Below are 13,941 nucleotides of genomic sequence, written 5' to 3'. Positions count from 1 at the left end.
GTAAAGTTTATGGTTTCTTTGGAGTCTTTTTGTTCTTGGAATATATCCCATTAAGGGTGTACAATTAGTACAGTGTTCAAAGTTACAGGAATTAATTTTCTGTGTAGTTGAACTTCAAAGTTAGATTCATTTCATTTTTTATTCAGTTTTTTGTTACATGTATAGTTTTAAAAAAATTTTTTTTAGCCCTGGCTGGTTTGGTTCAGTGGATAGAGCTTCGGCCTGTGGACTGAAGGGTCCCGGGTTCAATTCCGGTCAATGGCACACGCCCAGGTTGTGGGCTCTGTCCCCAGTGTGAGGCGTGCAGGAGGCAGCCGATCAATGATTCTCACTCATCATTGATGTTTCTCTCTCTCCCTTCCTCTCTGAAACCAATAAAAATATATTAAAACAAATATATATTCGTTTGTATCTTGTTTTTTTCTCTAATAACATAATGTTTTTGAGATTTATCTATGGTGTTGCATGTATTTGGTGGGTTTTTTAAATTGCTGTGCGGTATTCCATTATATGAGTATGCAGCTATTTGTTTATCCGTTTTGGTGGTAAATATTTGAGTTTTCAATTTTTTCTATTATAAATGAGGCTGCAGTGAATATTCTTATATAAGTCATTTGCTGGCCATACAGTTTCATTTCTTTTGGGCAAGATACTTAGGATTGGATTTACTGGGTTACACGGTAGATGTATATTTGTTTAACTTTTAATTTTGTGTCTCGATTAATGATGAAAAAAATTGTTGTCACTTAAAATATGCAATTGGATAGGTTAGACTTTCAAAGTAGAAGCTGTACAAGGGAAGAAACCAGTAAACAGAGCCCTTTGTGTTGAGATGATGGACTGTGTGGTTCTTTCATTCACTGGGTTTCTTACGGGGAATAGTTCCTTGGGTTTGTTTTAAAGTTTAGATGAAATCTAATGATGAATATGAGATCTGTTGTGATAGTGTAGTGTTTTATTTATTTCCCTCTTTTTCTGATGGACTATTTTAGAAGAAATGGAGCTGTCACCCACATCAAGATTCAGAACACTGGTGACTACTATGACCTGTACGGAGGGGAGAAGTTTGCCACTTTGGCTGAGTTGGTTCAGTATTACATGGAGCATCATGGGCAATTGAAAGAGAAGAATGGAGATGTTATTGAGCTCAAATATCCGCTGAACTGTGCAGATCCTACCTCTGAAAGGTCAGTGACATCTTAGTAACTGCAGTCTCTGTGTCTCTTCTGCACCAGAGGTGTTATGTGAATGCATTATGGGGGTTTGGCTTGTACCTGTTTATCAAGCTGCAATCTGATTTTTAAAATTTCCAAAAAAATAATTTCCATTAGAGTTGACATTCAATATTATATTAGTTCCAGGTATACAGTGTCATGGTTAGACATTTACATAACTTTTAAAGTAATCCCTTGATAAGTCCTGACACCATATATCACTATTACAATATTATTGACTATATTCCCTAAGCTGTATTTTACATCCCCATGTCTGTTTTGTACCTGCCAATTTGTATATCTTTTTTTGTTTGTTTGTTTGTTTGTTTGTTAATCCTAACCTGAGGATATTTTCCATTGATATTTTTAGAGAATAGAAGGGAGAGGGAGAGACACAGAGAAACATTCATGTGAGAGAGACACATTGATTGGTTGCCTCCTGCATGCCCCACTCCCTGCCACCCGATCAGGCCTGGGGATCAAGCCTGAAACCAAGATACATGTCCTTGACTGAAATCGGACCCGAGACCCTTCAGTCTGTGGGCCGATGCTCTATCCACTGAGCCTAACTGGCTAGGGCGAATTTGTACATATTAATTAATCCCTTTGCCTTTTTCAGCCCAAGCTGCAGCCTTTAGTTTTATTAAAGTAAGAATAATAGGATCACATTATTCTCAGGATACCCTTTTCTTACAAAAGCTTCAGTCATTGTGACTTACACTCATTCCAAGGGGCTTGGGCTATTCCTGTATATACTTAGTAGGTGCAGTAATTTTAAGATTATTGAACTGATAATCTTTGAGTGTTGTGAGAGGAAAACAAATGATAATGGCGACACCAAAGTCACAGCCGTTCTTGGTAGTAGTTGCTGACCAGCCATTCAGCAATGCCACCAACAGATGTCAGTTTAAGCTCAGAAGTGGAAAAGCTGAGAACTCCGAGGGTCCGATTTTTCAGCAGCTCTTTTCCGTTGCACCCACAGATGTGTGAGAATGACCTTGCTTAGCGGGAATGTATTTATTTCAGAGCTTCCCCCCCCCCCCCATTCCCCCCACCGCTCTGTTGGAACTGGGCTGATGGAAACTGGGGCTTGACTTAATTTGTATTGATTTTATTGGTTTTCTACATTCCCATCTCCTCTGACTCAGTACAAATTCAGGGTCTCTTAATTAGGTTTGTGTATTTTGTATCTTCGACCTGTACCTCCATGTCAATGCTATTATATGCTGATAATTTGTTTCTCCAGCTGTGCCTGTAGCTTCCAGAAAAAGGCTGCCCGCCAACCCTGTGCAGTTTATTTCTAAATTTTACTCTGTTCAGTTGAGGGTGGATGAAAAATAGCTCAAAGTATATTCCTTTAGTGATGAGCCATTAGCATCATCTGCCAGAATAGTACTTGTTTTCTTAGCAAGATCCTGAGGGGAAAAAGCTACCTAATAAACATGACTATGTTAAGGTTTTCTATAGTATCTCAACGTCTGTCCTCGAATGGCCTATGTCAGGATTCTGGTGTGCTGGTTGCAAATGCAGATACAAGTGCATTGGTATCTTTGGTTGTGAGCAATGGGAATTCATTTTTAAGCACGACCCCTTAACTATTTGGGTCTTATATGCATTACAGTTTGAAATGATAACCCTGCATACAGGCCAAAGATGTTGCTAGCAAACTCAGAGGCTGTGCAAGTATAGGTTGTAAATATGGAAAAGTTTGAAATGCTTGAATAAATTTAAAATGAAGATGTTTTTTTGCATACTGTTCATATACCAGAGCAAGGGCAAACATTTATTTTATTTTTTATCGAAAAATTTATTTTTCTTTATTTTTATACAATTCTTTTTCTTTTTCTATGGGCAAACATTTATATCATTCTCTGTCTCTACTATAACTTTCTATTATAATTTCTTTAAAAGGCTGTGATTAAGTAGTTGGGCCTTTTAATGCTGGGTATGGAGAACTGACAAAATATATTTTTAAAAGGTGGGAGATGTAAAAGAAAAAAGAAAGATTGAGGACATTTGTCAAATGGCTGGGGGCTCATTGAAGAAGTTTAATGGTCATTCCTTTTTTTTTTTTTTAAATATATTTTATCGATTTTTTACAGAGAGGAAGGGGGAGAGAGAGAGAGTCAGAAACATCGATGAGAGAGAAACATTGATTAGCTGCCTCCTGCACATCCCCCACTGGGGATGTGCCCGCAACCCAGGTACATGCCCTTGACCGGAATCGAACCTGGGACCCTTCAGTCCGCAGGCCGACGCTCTATCCACTGAGCCAAACCGGTTTCGGCATCATTCTTGACAGCTTTGTCATTCTTCCTGCCTGCTTGGGTTGCAAGTTCTGTCTTATGTGGTATCTATCGCTCCATCTCTTGGAAAAATGTGTGTGTTTTTAAATTATGTTTAGGAGAGCTGACTATATATGGTAGTTTTGTGAAAGAGTATTGTGATTTCATGGCAGAACTCAGTTTATTTTCATTTTAAAATATTTAGGTGGTTTCATGGACACCTCTCCGGGAAAGAAGCAGAGAAGTTATTAACTGAGAAAGGAAAACATGGTAGCTTTCTGGTACGAGAGAGCCAGAGCCACCCTGGAGATTTTGTTCTCTCGGTCCGAACTGGTGATGACAAGGGAGAGAGCAATGATGGCAAGTCCAAAGTGACCCACGTCATGATCCGCTGTCAGGTAAAGCCTCAGTTGAACTTGGATCTGTTTGCCAATTCTCATCTTTGGTGATTTTCCACTTGGAGAAGACAGATACCATTACTTCCAAAATCAGATTTTCTTGCTCACTTAGTCAAGGGCTTCTACACTTTTAGCAATTATAATTTTTTTATTTCAAACTTTACTAAATCATTTATTTCCAGTCTCTGGCAGTCTAAGTCATGCCTCCACCAGCCTTGGAGTTTGTTGTGCTTCAGAGAGGAATAGTTATTTACTTTCTGTTCAGCAGCCTATTGTATACATAAAGAATACTATTTTTAAAAAAAGAAAAAGGAAAAAAAAAAGAATACTATTTTTCATTTTTTAACACTATTTAGTTAGCCCAGCCAGTGTGGTTCAGTGGTTGAGTATTGGTCCCCAGTAGCGGGGCGCGCAGGGGGCAGCCAGTCAGTGATTCTCTCTCATCATTGATGTTTCTATCTCTCTTTTCCTCTCTCTCTGAAATCAATGAAAACATAAAAAAAAGCCACTATTTAGTTAACTTACGAAGGAGAAACTTTCTTGTGGCCTACATGATGTTGGATACTTACTTATTGCTTCTCACACCTCACAGTAGACTCTTGGTCAGTCATTCCATTTTCACCCTTCTTGTTGCATCCTTTTCTTGCTGTTACCCAGTTGTCTGATCCTTCCATTACTGGGGGTGGTGGGGAGTTCCTCTTTGGACTTCAGTTGGGAAAACAGTAATTTAACATAGAGGTAATAAACATTTTTTTGTGTTGCAAGGAACTGAAATATGATGTTGGCGGAGGAGAGCGGTTCGACTCTTTGACTGATCTCGTGGAGCATTATAAGAAGAATCCCATGGTGGAAACATTGGGCACAGTTCTACAGCTCAAGCAGGTGAGCGTGTTAGAAAGCTAAAGTGCCATCTCCTTGCAAAGCTGAAAAATCCTAAGGTAGGACATTCCAAATATACAGAAGTAGAATAGTATCCCGAACCTCCGTGTGCCCATCACCCAGCTTCAGTTATGATCATCGCATCAAATCCTACTTCATTTTTTACTCCAATTATGGCCCCTCTTCCTGTGGCATTTGGGAAGGAATCCCGGATACAGCATTTCCATGACTATCTCCATAGGTACCTCCAAAAGGCCTTTCACGTAGGTGCGTAGTCATTTTGGAGTTACTGCTATTTCAAAGTTTACTCACCACTTAGTGGCAAATTATTTTACCTCTCTAATATTTTGGTCTATTATAACAAAAAGCAGATTGAATTTATACCAGCAGAGTAAAGTGTGTGTGGAGATTGGAGAAACATTTATTTCCCAACAGAACAGAAGAGAAAGTGAAACTGTATTTGAAAATGCTGGAGAATTACAATGTCCTGTGAACTTCCTGTCCTTGCCTTCATGAATACCAAAGCAGACATCTCTGTTATGTTTTGTTTTTTGGCATTAACACTTTTTTTCTATAATACTTTCTTCCTTTCACACCAACGGCTGAATTTGATTAGCCCCTCAACACAACTCGTATCAATGCTGCTGAAATAGAGAGCCGGGTTCGAGAACTAAGCAAATTAGCCGAGACCACAGATAAAGTCAAACAAGGCTTTTGGGAAGAATTTGAGGTAAGTTATTAAAAAATATATATTTGTAACATGAGTGAATAAGTCCTATTTTTAATAGATGAGAAGTTGGCCTTGTGTTTGCAATTGGATCTGAAAGACATGAATCTATGTCTTAATTCGGCCGTTGATTGACACGGAACGAGTGGCTGAGGGGCTTCTTTGAAACAGAAGGGTATTGTCTTCTGGGGGAGGAGTTGGCAGTTATATGAAATGGATGGGCCAGTAGCTCTGTTTGGCTCCTTTGGTTTGCTGGCAGAAATCCAGACAAACAAAAGGATCTGACTCCTTTGGAAGGTTTTCAGCATTGGCTGGGGTCTTCAGAAAGAATCTGTAGCCGCAGTGCAGTGACCGAGTAAGAGAAATGCCTCCTGTCCGCTTTAATTTGGGTTGACATTTATAATGCTGGGAAGTGAAGTGAGCTGACTTCTTTCCTTAAATCAACTCGGGTAGAAGAGTGTTCCCCAATGGGAATGCGCAGCGTTCCTGTTGTTCTCTGGTGTGTTACTTACCAGTTCACGTTGTCATCTCAGCCTCTCTCTTCTCATCCACTTGACAGAACACTTCTCAGAATCAAGGATTGTGCTGTATTCACCTTCATAGTTGTCCTTAGCATGTGTCACACTGCGGCACACAGCAGACACTCCATATAGTCCATTGTTCCATACTTTTGTAGGACTTTTAGAATTTACAGATATTTGTGGAATGAATGAATGAATGGCCAAATAAAGCCATTTTAGTCAGTGTGTACGATCAACTTGTTGAGATATTTCTGTTTTACAGATGAGGAGCCTGAGGCCCAGGGAGGTTAAGTAAATTGTCTTTCCACAAATATTGATGGAATCGAGGCAGTGAGGGTGGGTACAGAATTGAACACTCACAGTTCTTGTTCAACATTGTGAACAGAGACTTGAACTCAAGTTTATTCTTTTCTACCGGGCATTGGGTTAGTCACTGAGGATACCATGGCAAACAAGATTGTCAGGCTTCCGTCTTTAAGGAGCTGAGAGAGGGAAGACAGTGATGAAAAGCATCACTGGAGAAGTGATGATGAACTTAATAAGTCAGAATTGTAGAATATCAAGCTCGCGCTTTTTATTATTCTATTCTGCCAACCTCCATAATAAAAGACAGCATTTCAACATTCATCTAATTACATTTACTCCATTTCATTTAGTGTCTCTAAAGCCTCATGAGATAAGACGGATAACTGCAAAAATTTTAGAAACCTTACATCAAAATTTGAATGAGAAAGAATTTTTCAAAAGTGTTTATTATGTAAAATCTCAAATATATACAAAAGCAGAGAGAATAGTGTGTCACAGCATTATACTAATCGCCTAGCATTAGCAATTGCCAATCTTTTTTTTCCTTAAAGATTTTTAAACATTGATTTTTAGAGAGAGAAGAGAGAAAGAGAGAGAGAGAAACAAACATGTATGTGAGAGAGAAACATCAATGTGAGAGAGAAACATCTATGCCCCCTACCGGGGATCGAGTGTGTGCCCTGACCTAGAATAGAACCAGCAATCTTTGGGTGCATAGAATGGTGCTCAACCAACTGAGCAATACCAGCCAGGGAAATTGCTAATCTTTTTTAACAACACCATTCACTCCCCCAGCCCTGGTTATTGCAAATCCCAGATGTCATTTCATCTTTAACTTTCATTTTAAAAATTATAACCAGAATATCATCACATCCAAAACTATTAATAGTAATTCCTTAATATTAATACCTATCAGCTACTATTTACATTTTCTTGATTCACACACACACATAGTTTGTTTGAATTGGGAAGTGCTTTTTCTCCCACTTGATTATGAAAAATTTTTGAATGTATATAAAATAGATTTGTATAGCCTTACTGGAGTGCTCAGTTGGTTGAGCATTGTCCCATACACTGAAAGGTTGCTGGTTCAATTCCTATTGGGACACAAACCTGGGTTTTGGGCTTGGTCCCTGGTTGGGGTGCGTGTGTGTGGGAGCAGCTGATAGATGTTCCTCTCACACATCGATGTTTCTCTCTCTCTCTCAAATCAATAGAAACATTTAGCCCGGTCAGCGTGGCTCAGTGAGCATCAACTGTGAACCAGGAGGTCATGGCTTGAGTTCCGATCAGGGCACATGTCCGGTTGCGGGCTCGATCCCCAGGGTGGGGCGTGCAGGAGGCAGCCGATCAATGATTCTCTCTCATCATTGATGTTTGTTTCTCTCTCTCCCTCTCTGAAAGCAATAAAAATATATTAAAAACCCCCAAAACCAAACAAACATACAAACACAATACACACACATAAAAACCCACACGACACTTTTTAAGTGAAGCCCCCCCCCCCCCCCCACACACACACTTTAAAGCTTGTTTCGTTAGCAATTTGATTTGTTTTTAAAGCCCAGCCTTCTCTGGGTTATGCAAACCCTTCTCCGTCATGGTCCGAAGCTGATTTCAGTTTGCACAGGCATTACAGTCATTTCACTGACAGCCAGACAGATGTCCTGATTCCACCAGCAGCTCAGCTGACCGGCGTGTCTCCAGGAGGAGCTCGCGCCTGTCTCCAAGCCCACAGTCCAGTTTGTTTTCTTTAAAAGTGATCACATCCTGCTCAGGGGAGCTATAATTTCTCCTTTGAGATGGTTAGGTTTTATGGAAACAGGACTTTAAATGCACCCCAAAGCTGTGTCTAGAATAAGCATTCTTTCTGGTGATCCCTAGTGGAAAATCTTCCCCTTGTGACTAATCAGTGCCACAGCGAACAACAATCCCAGCCAGGCTGCAGCCTCGGGCTTAAAATACGCCAGGGTGGCGGGCATGAGCTGTACCCAGGATTTTCCATCTAGACCAGGCTCCCAGGAGCTCATGGAAGGGCTGCTGCCTTCCTGTGGGCAGAGCGTTGCAGTGGTTAGAGGTTTTATTCCAAAAGCTTCAGTCTGGAGAAATGCCTTTATTTCCTTTGGTCTCTCTCTCTCTCTCTCTCTCTCTCTCTCTCTCTCTCTCTCTCTCTCTCTCTCTCTTCTCTCTCTCAGCCCCTCCAGTGTCATGTTTTTCTTTTTAGAATTGTTTTTATTTGCTGGCTCCCCTTGGCATCTTTGCAGAGATTTAAGAACCAAAGGTGCTTTCACATTTCCACTTCACTTTTTCCCTTTGCCTTTAAAGGACCTTCTACTTTCTGTCTCTGCCATTGTCTTGTCTTCCTCATCGAGTGGACTTGTGCTGTGCCCTCCATTTCTTCTTAGCTCCTTCCCTCTTTACTTACGTATTTTTTTTGTTAATTCTCACCCAAGGATATTTCCCATTGATTTTTAGAGAGAGTGGAAGGGAGGGGGAGAGACAGAGGAACATCGATGTAAGAGAAACACGTTGATTAGTTGCCTCCCACACAAGCCCCAACCAAGGCTGGGGATTGAACCTGCAATGGAGGCATGTGCCCTTGACATGAATTGAACCTGGGCCCCTTCAGTCTGTGGGCCAACGCTCTATCCACTGAGCCAAACCGGCCAGGGCTGTAGGGGTTTCTTTTTGGTCATCGCATTGACTGGGGGAGCCGCTACTGGCGTTTTGGGGGCCACGGGTGGGGAGCAGTTCACTGGCCCTAAATGTGGGGGACGGTTCTGCACAGTGAGTACTTGTCGCATCCACAGGCAGTCGTGCTGCTGGGATCTCCCACATGTACAACTTGGATTAGGGTCTTGATTTTCTCTTGATGCCTTTAAAGGTTTAATAGTTTGATGCAGTCCATTGTCTCCAGATCTGCTTTGACTCATGCAATCAGGTGGCTGGAACTGGCCTCTGGCCCTTTTGAGGGTTCATCTTTGGTGCAAACCCCTGAGCTGTGTTGCTGGGGAAACAGGGTGTCTGGAGCTTGTGTCTCAGCTTTACAGGGGCCTTGTTTGCTCCTCTCCCAGCCTTATCTTTGGTGGAGACACAGTCCTTCTCAGCTTTTGGTGCCCCAGGGGCTGCTGGAGAGAAGGAGGTTGTGGAAGATAAGCCAGGAAAGGAATGTAACTTGGGGGCAGGGCTTGCTGGGCCTTCTTCTGCCTCTCCCAGCCCTCAGCCTGGTGCTGGGGAGGAAGCACCCTCAGCAGGGGTTGCTGATGATCTCATGGCTGTTGGAGCCTCAGAGCAGAGCTTGGGAACTCACAACTTCTGAATTCTTTTTATTGTCAGCCTGGCTGTAGATGGATGACAGCCTTTCTCTGTGGGAAATGAAATGTGTTCAGGCAAGGACACAGATGAGAATGGGCTGATGGGCACTGAGGAATGAGCTGGGGGTGGGGGGGACGACACATTGCTAGTCCTTATTAATGGCAGACAGCTGCCAGGTAGCACCTGACTGTGCTTGGGACAGGGGTTCTGCCTGTCCTTTCCTTCTTTTTTTTTTTTTTTAAATCCTCACCCATTGATTTATTTAAAGGTATTTTTTATTGATTTCAGAGAGGAAGGGAGAAGGAAAGAGAGAGCGAAACATCAATGATGAGAGAGAATCATTGACTGGCTGCCTCCTGCACACCTCCACTGGGGATCAAGCCCACAACCTGGGAATGGGCCTGACTGGAATCGAACCCAGGACCCTTCAGTCTGCAGGCTGACGCTCTATACACTGAGCCAAGCTGTCCAGGGCTCCATTGATTTTTAGAGTGGAAGAGAGAGGGAAAGACAGAGAGAAATATCGATGTGAGAGAAACACATCAATTGGTTGCCTTCTGCACAAGCCCCGTCCAGGGCCCAGGCTGTGGGGGAGCCTGCAACTGAGGTATGTGCCCTTGACTGGAATCAAACCCTGGACTGTTCGGGTCCTCAGACCAACACTCTATCCACTGAGCCAAACCAGCTAGGGATGTGCTTTAAAAAAAAATTATTGATTTTTAGAGAGAGAGGAAGGGAGGGAGAGAGAGATAGAAACATGGATAAGATAGAAACATCATCCATCGGCTGCCTCCTGCACGCCCCCTACTAGAGATTGAGCCTGCAACCCGGACATGTGCCCAGATCGGTAATTGAACCTTGACTTCTTGGTTCATGGGTTGATGTTCAACCACTGAGCCACACTGACTGGGCTTATGTGCTTCCTTGTATGCCAGGCCCGTTTCTGTACTTCACAAAGTAATCTCATGTCACTCTTCCACCAGCTCTGTGGGGTAGGGAATTAGGATTATCCTCACTTTACACTGGAGGAACCTGAGCTACAGACAGGCTAGTAACTTGGTGAAGTAAAAGCTGAGGTTAGAGGCAGGCCTCCATGAGCTCAGAAGAGAAGGCCTTGTGAGTTGTTCTGAAAAGCTTGGACTTGACCTTGAAGGCAGAGGGAGAGAGGGAAGGTGATTAAACAGAGAGGGCCTGGATGAAACGCACCTTTTGTAGAGACTGCTCTGGCCATGCGCCCTCCGCCAGTGACGTATCATGTGAAGTTTGTTTCCTAAGTGTCAAATTCGTTTAGCTTTTGTTGGAGGTGTTTTTCTTCGTTGATTTTTAAGCAATTGAGTCAGTTCATAGTATTTGGACTTTTTGGACTTCACCTTAATGTTCAAAAATCAAGATTGAACCTCCTTCCTAATAACACGGCAAATACTGCTCAGTAAGACTGGCTCACTGTTCAGAGGAAATGCTGGCTTGAAGACGGCAGATGGCTTTAATTAATCTGCACTCATTTAAGACTTTTGAAGAGTTGTTTCATTGTCACAGTTCTGCTCACATTGTATTTTACTTCTGCCCAGGTTCCAGCTAGCTAAACACTTTCGTTATTTGCCCGGTGTCACGGCTGAATATTGCATTTTGAAAATGAGAGTTAAATGGCAATTTAAACTCCTGACTTTCATACCATGTCTGTGAAATTCAGACAAATGAGGTGGAAATAACAGGGCTGCTGTGTTATGAAATATTGACTCTGGCACTTTTGTAGAAATCTTTAAGGAGTAACCATTTTGACATTTATTTATATTATGTATATATAAGGTATATATATTTATAACATGTATATATAAGTATATATACATAACACATATACAAAATATGTCTATACATAATATATATAAATTATATATATTTTTCCTCTTCTTTTTAGTCTGCCTTTCACTTTCTTGATTTGCCCTTTCACTTTCGTGATTTCCTGTTACAGATTAGGTTTCTTTGAAACTAACGGTCCCCCAAAGAGGCACTTTTTGTCATTTTGAGAATAAAACCTACCCCTTAAAAATGCTTCAGCCTGGCTTATCCACCCTCCTGTCTGTCCTGCAGCTCCGCCTACTTTCCACTTCCCTACATCCCCTTCTCCTCCTCCTCCTCCTCCTCCTCCTCCTCCTCCTCTTCTTCCTTTTCTTCTTCTTTTTTTTTATATATTTTTATTGATTTCAGAGAGGAAGGGAGAGGGAGAGAGAGATAGAAACATTAGTGATGAAAGAGAATCATTGATCGGCTGCCTCCTGCACACTCCTTACTGGAGATTGGGCCTGCAACCCAGGCATGTGCCCTTGAGCAGAATCGAACCAGGCACCCTTCAGTCCTCAGGCCAACACTCTATCCACTGAGCAAAACCGGCTAGGGCACATTCCCTCTTCTGATGGGGCCAGTTCCAGTCCCGCTGTGGCTGCCTGTGTTAGTCCCTTTCTTTCCCGTGGTCTCCACCTCCCTTCCCTGCAGAGGTGCCCTTCCTGACCACTTGCCTCAGGACCCCGAGTTTTCTTCTTCACTCTCTGGCTCGGAAGGCCATGAGGGGATGGATGTCTATGTAGATACAGGCTGGCTGCCTGTGGCTCTAACAAAGGAGGTCTGCAGAGCCTTGCTCACAAAGCTCACATGACTGCGGCCCAGTCCCCAACCACTTCGGTTCTCTGGTATTTAAATGTGACAACTGACATCTGTAAGGGTTGCTCTGAATTAAACAATGGTAAAAGGAGGCGGGCCAACAGCTCCTCGAGAACATGGGTCACATCTGTTATTTGTATCCTGTACACCAGTACCCACTGGCTTTCATTCTTTTTAAAAAATTAAATTTATTCGGGTAGCACTGGCTACTAACATGAATTTCAGGCCTATAACTTTATAATATGGCATCTGTATGCTCTGCTGTGTGCTCATCACCCAAGTCTAATCTTCTGTCAGCATGTATTTGGTTCACTTTACCCTCTTTATTCTCAGTAATTGTTATTTTAAAAGGCTTATCTTTTATAAATACTTATTCATTGTAGAAAATGTAAGAAAAAAAAGGTGAGAAAATAGAGAAGGAGAAGGAGGAGTAGGAGAAAGGGCCTTCATAATCCCACTAATCTGACACAGAACCCCATTGCTTTTTGGGGTAATCCTTCTGCCATATCTTACATATGAGTGCAAAACATATGGCTTCCGTCATACACAGTTTTGCAAGGTAGAGCTTCTTTTCACTTAACACTTACTCTGATTCTTTTTCCAAGGCATGAAGTAGTCTCCAAGAACATCTTTTAAATGGCTGCAGAAGGTTCTTTTGTATGAATGAACAATAGTGTTATTTAGGCAGCTGTTTCCATTGGCCATTTATGTTGTTTCTGGTGTTTTTGCCACTGTTGGTACAGTGTTAACATGAGCATTCTTAGAATTATTGCTCAGGACTGTGAACATTTCCTGGGATAAATTCCTTAAAGCAGAAACCAAGCCAAGTTGTCTTTTTTTAAAGCTTTTGACGCATAATAATATTTACTTTTGCTTCTCTCTAGACACTACAGCAACAGGAGTGCAAACTTCTCTATAGCCGAAAAGAGGGCCAGAGGCAAGAAAATAAAAACAAAAACAGATATAAAAACATCCTGCCCTGTAAGTATCAGTATTCTGCTCAGTCATCGTCACTCTTGCAGATTTTCATTTGCAGCGGATCCAAGGCCTTAGCCTCTTTTAATTGTGAGCCGTTTCCAAACTAAACCACTGGGACAGGGACTGCTGGCCTCATTCACGGAGTTCCTGCGTGCTGATTACTGAGTGAAACTGCCAGGCGGAGGCTTTGAGTGTGGTTGTTTTCTTCTGTTGATTAATCTGTTTGCCTAAGAGCGATGATCTCCCAGTGTCAGGCCACACCAGGAGCCCTTTGGGGTCCCGGGCTTGTGTCCTTGCTCTGTGGTACCTGGCTCCTGGGGCACACCTTCTTTCTGAGGCTCTGTTCCTTCACCTGGGGACAGACAAGCTCCTTCGAGGGCTCTTCGCTCTGCTCCCTGATGCCACTAGCTCCTGAGACTGGAGATTCGGGTGCATACCTGCACTTGGCTCAGAAGGCGCAGCTCATTAAACCCAGATGCTGTCAGGTGGAGCCCATAGGGAACCATGGGAAAAAGAGGCCCAGAAGGATGGAGGCCTTGGACGAGGGTCCCAGAAATGGCACTTCCAGTGATAAATCCTATATGTCCATAGTATATTATCAAAACCAGGAAAATGGCATTATGACTATTCTCTTAAAGAAAGGCAAAGTGTGGTGCTCAGGTT

At 42.3% G+C, this 13,941-nt stretch overlaps 1 protein-coding gene across 2 annotated transcripts in view; it reads left to right on the top strand.

Annotated features, from left to right (window-relative positions):
* The window catches only part of PTPN11 (protein tyrosine phosphatase non-receptor type 11), a 56,635-nt gene that overhangs the window by 17,525 nt on the left and 25,169 nt on the right, over nt 1-13,941 (top strand). For both annotated transcript variants that reach the window (XM_059676214.1, XM_059676213.1), the window contains exons 3-7: nt 993-1,187; nt 3,705-3,897; nt 4,663-4,779; nt 5,393-5,506; nt 13,185-13,281. In XM_059676214.1, coding sequence (XP_059532197.1) covers nt 993-1,187; nt 3,705-3,897; nt 4,663-4,779; nt 5,393-5,506; nt 13,185-13,281 — 716 coding nt within the window. The remainder of the gene's footprint in view (nt 1-992; nt 1,188-3,704; nt 3,898-4,662; nt 4,780-5,392; nt 5,507-13,184; nt 13,282-13,941) is intronic.

Source organism: Myotis daubentonii, chromosome 19 (genome assembly GCF_963259705.1).
Source record: "Myotis daubentonii chromosome 19, mMyoDau2.1, whole genome shotgun sequence".
NCBI lineage: Eukaryota > Metazoa > Chordata > Mammalia > Chiroptera > Vespertilionidae > Myotis > Myotis daubentonii.
The sequence above is the reverse complement of the archived record's forward strand: the minus strand, read 5'-3'. Positions and strand labels throughout refer to the sequence as shown.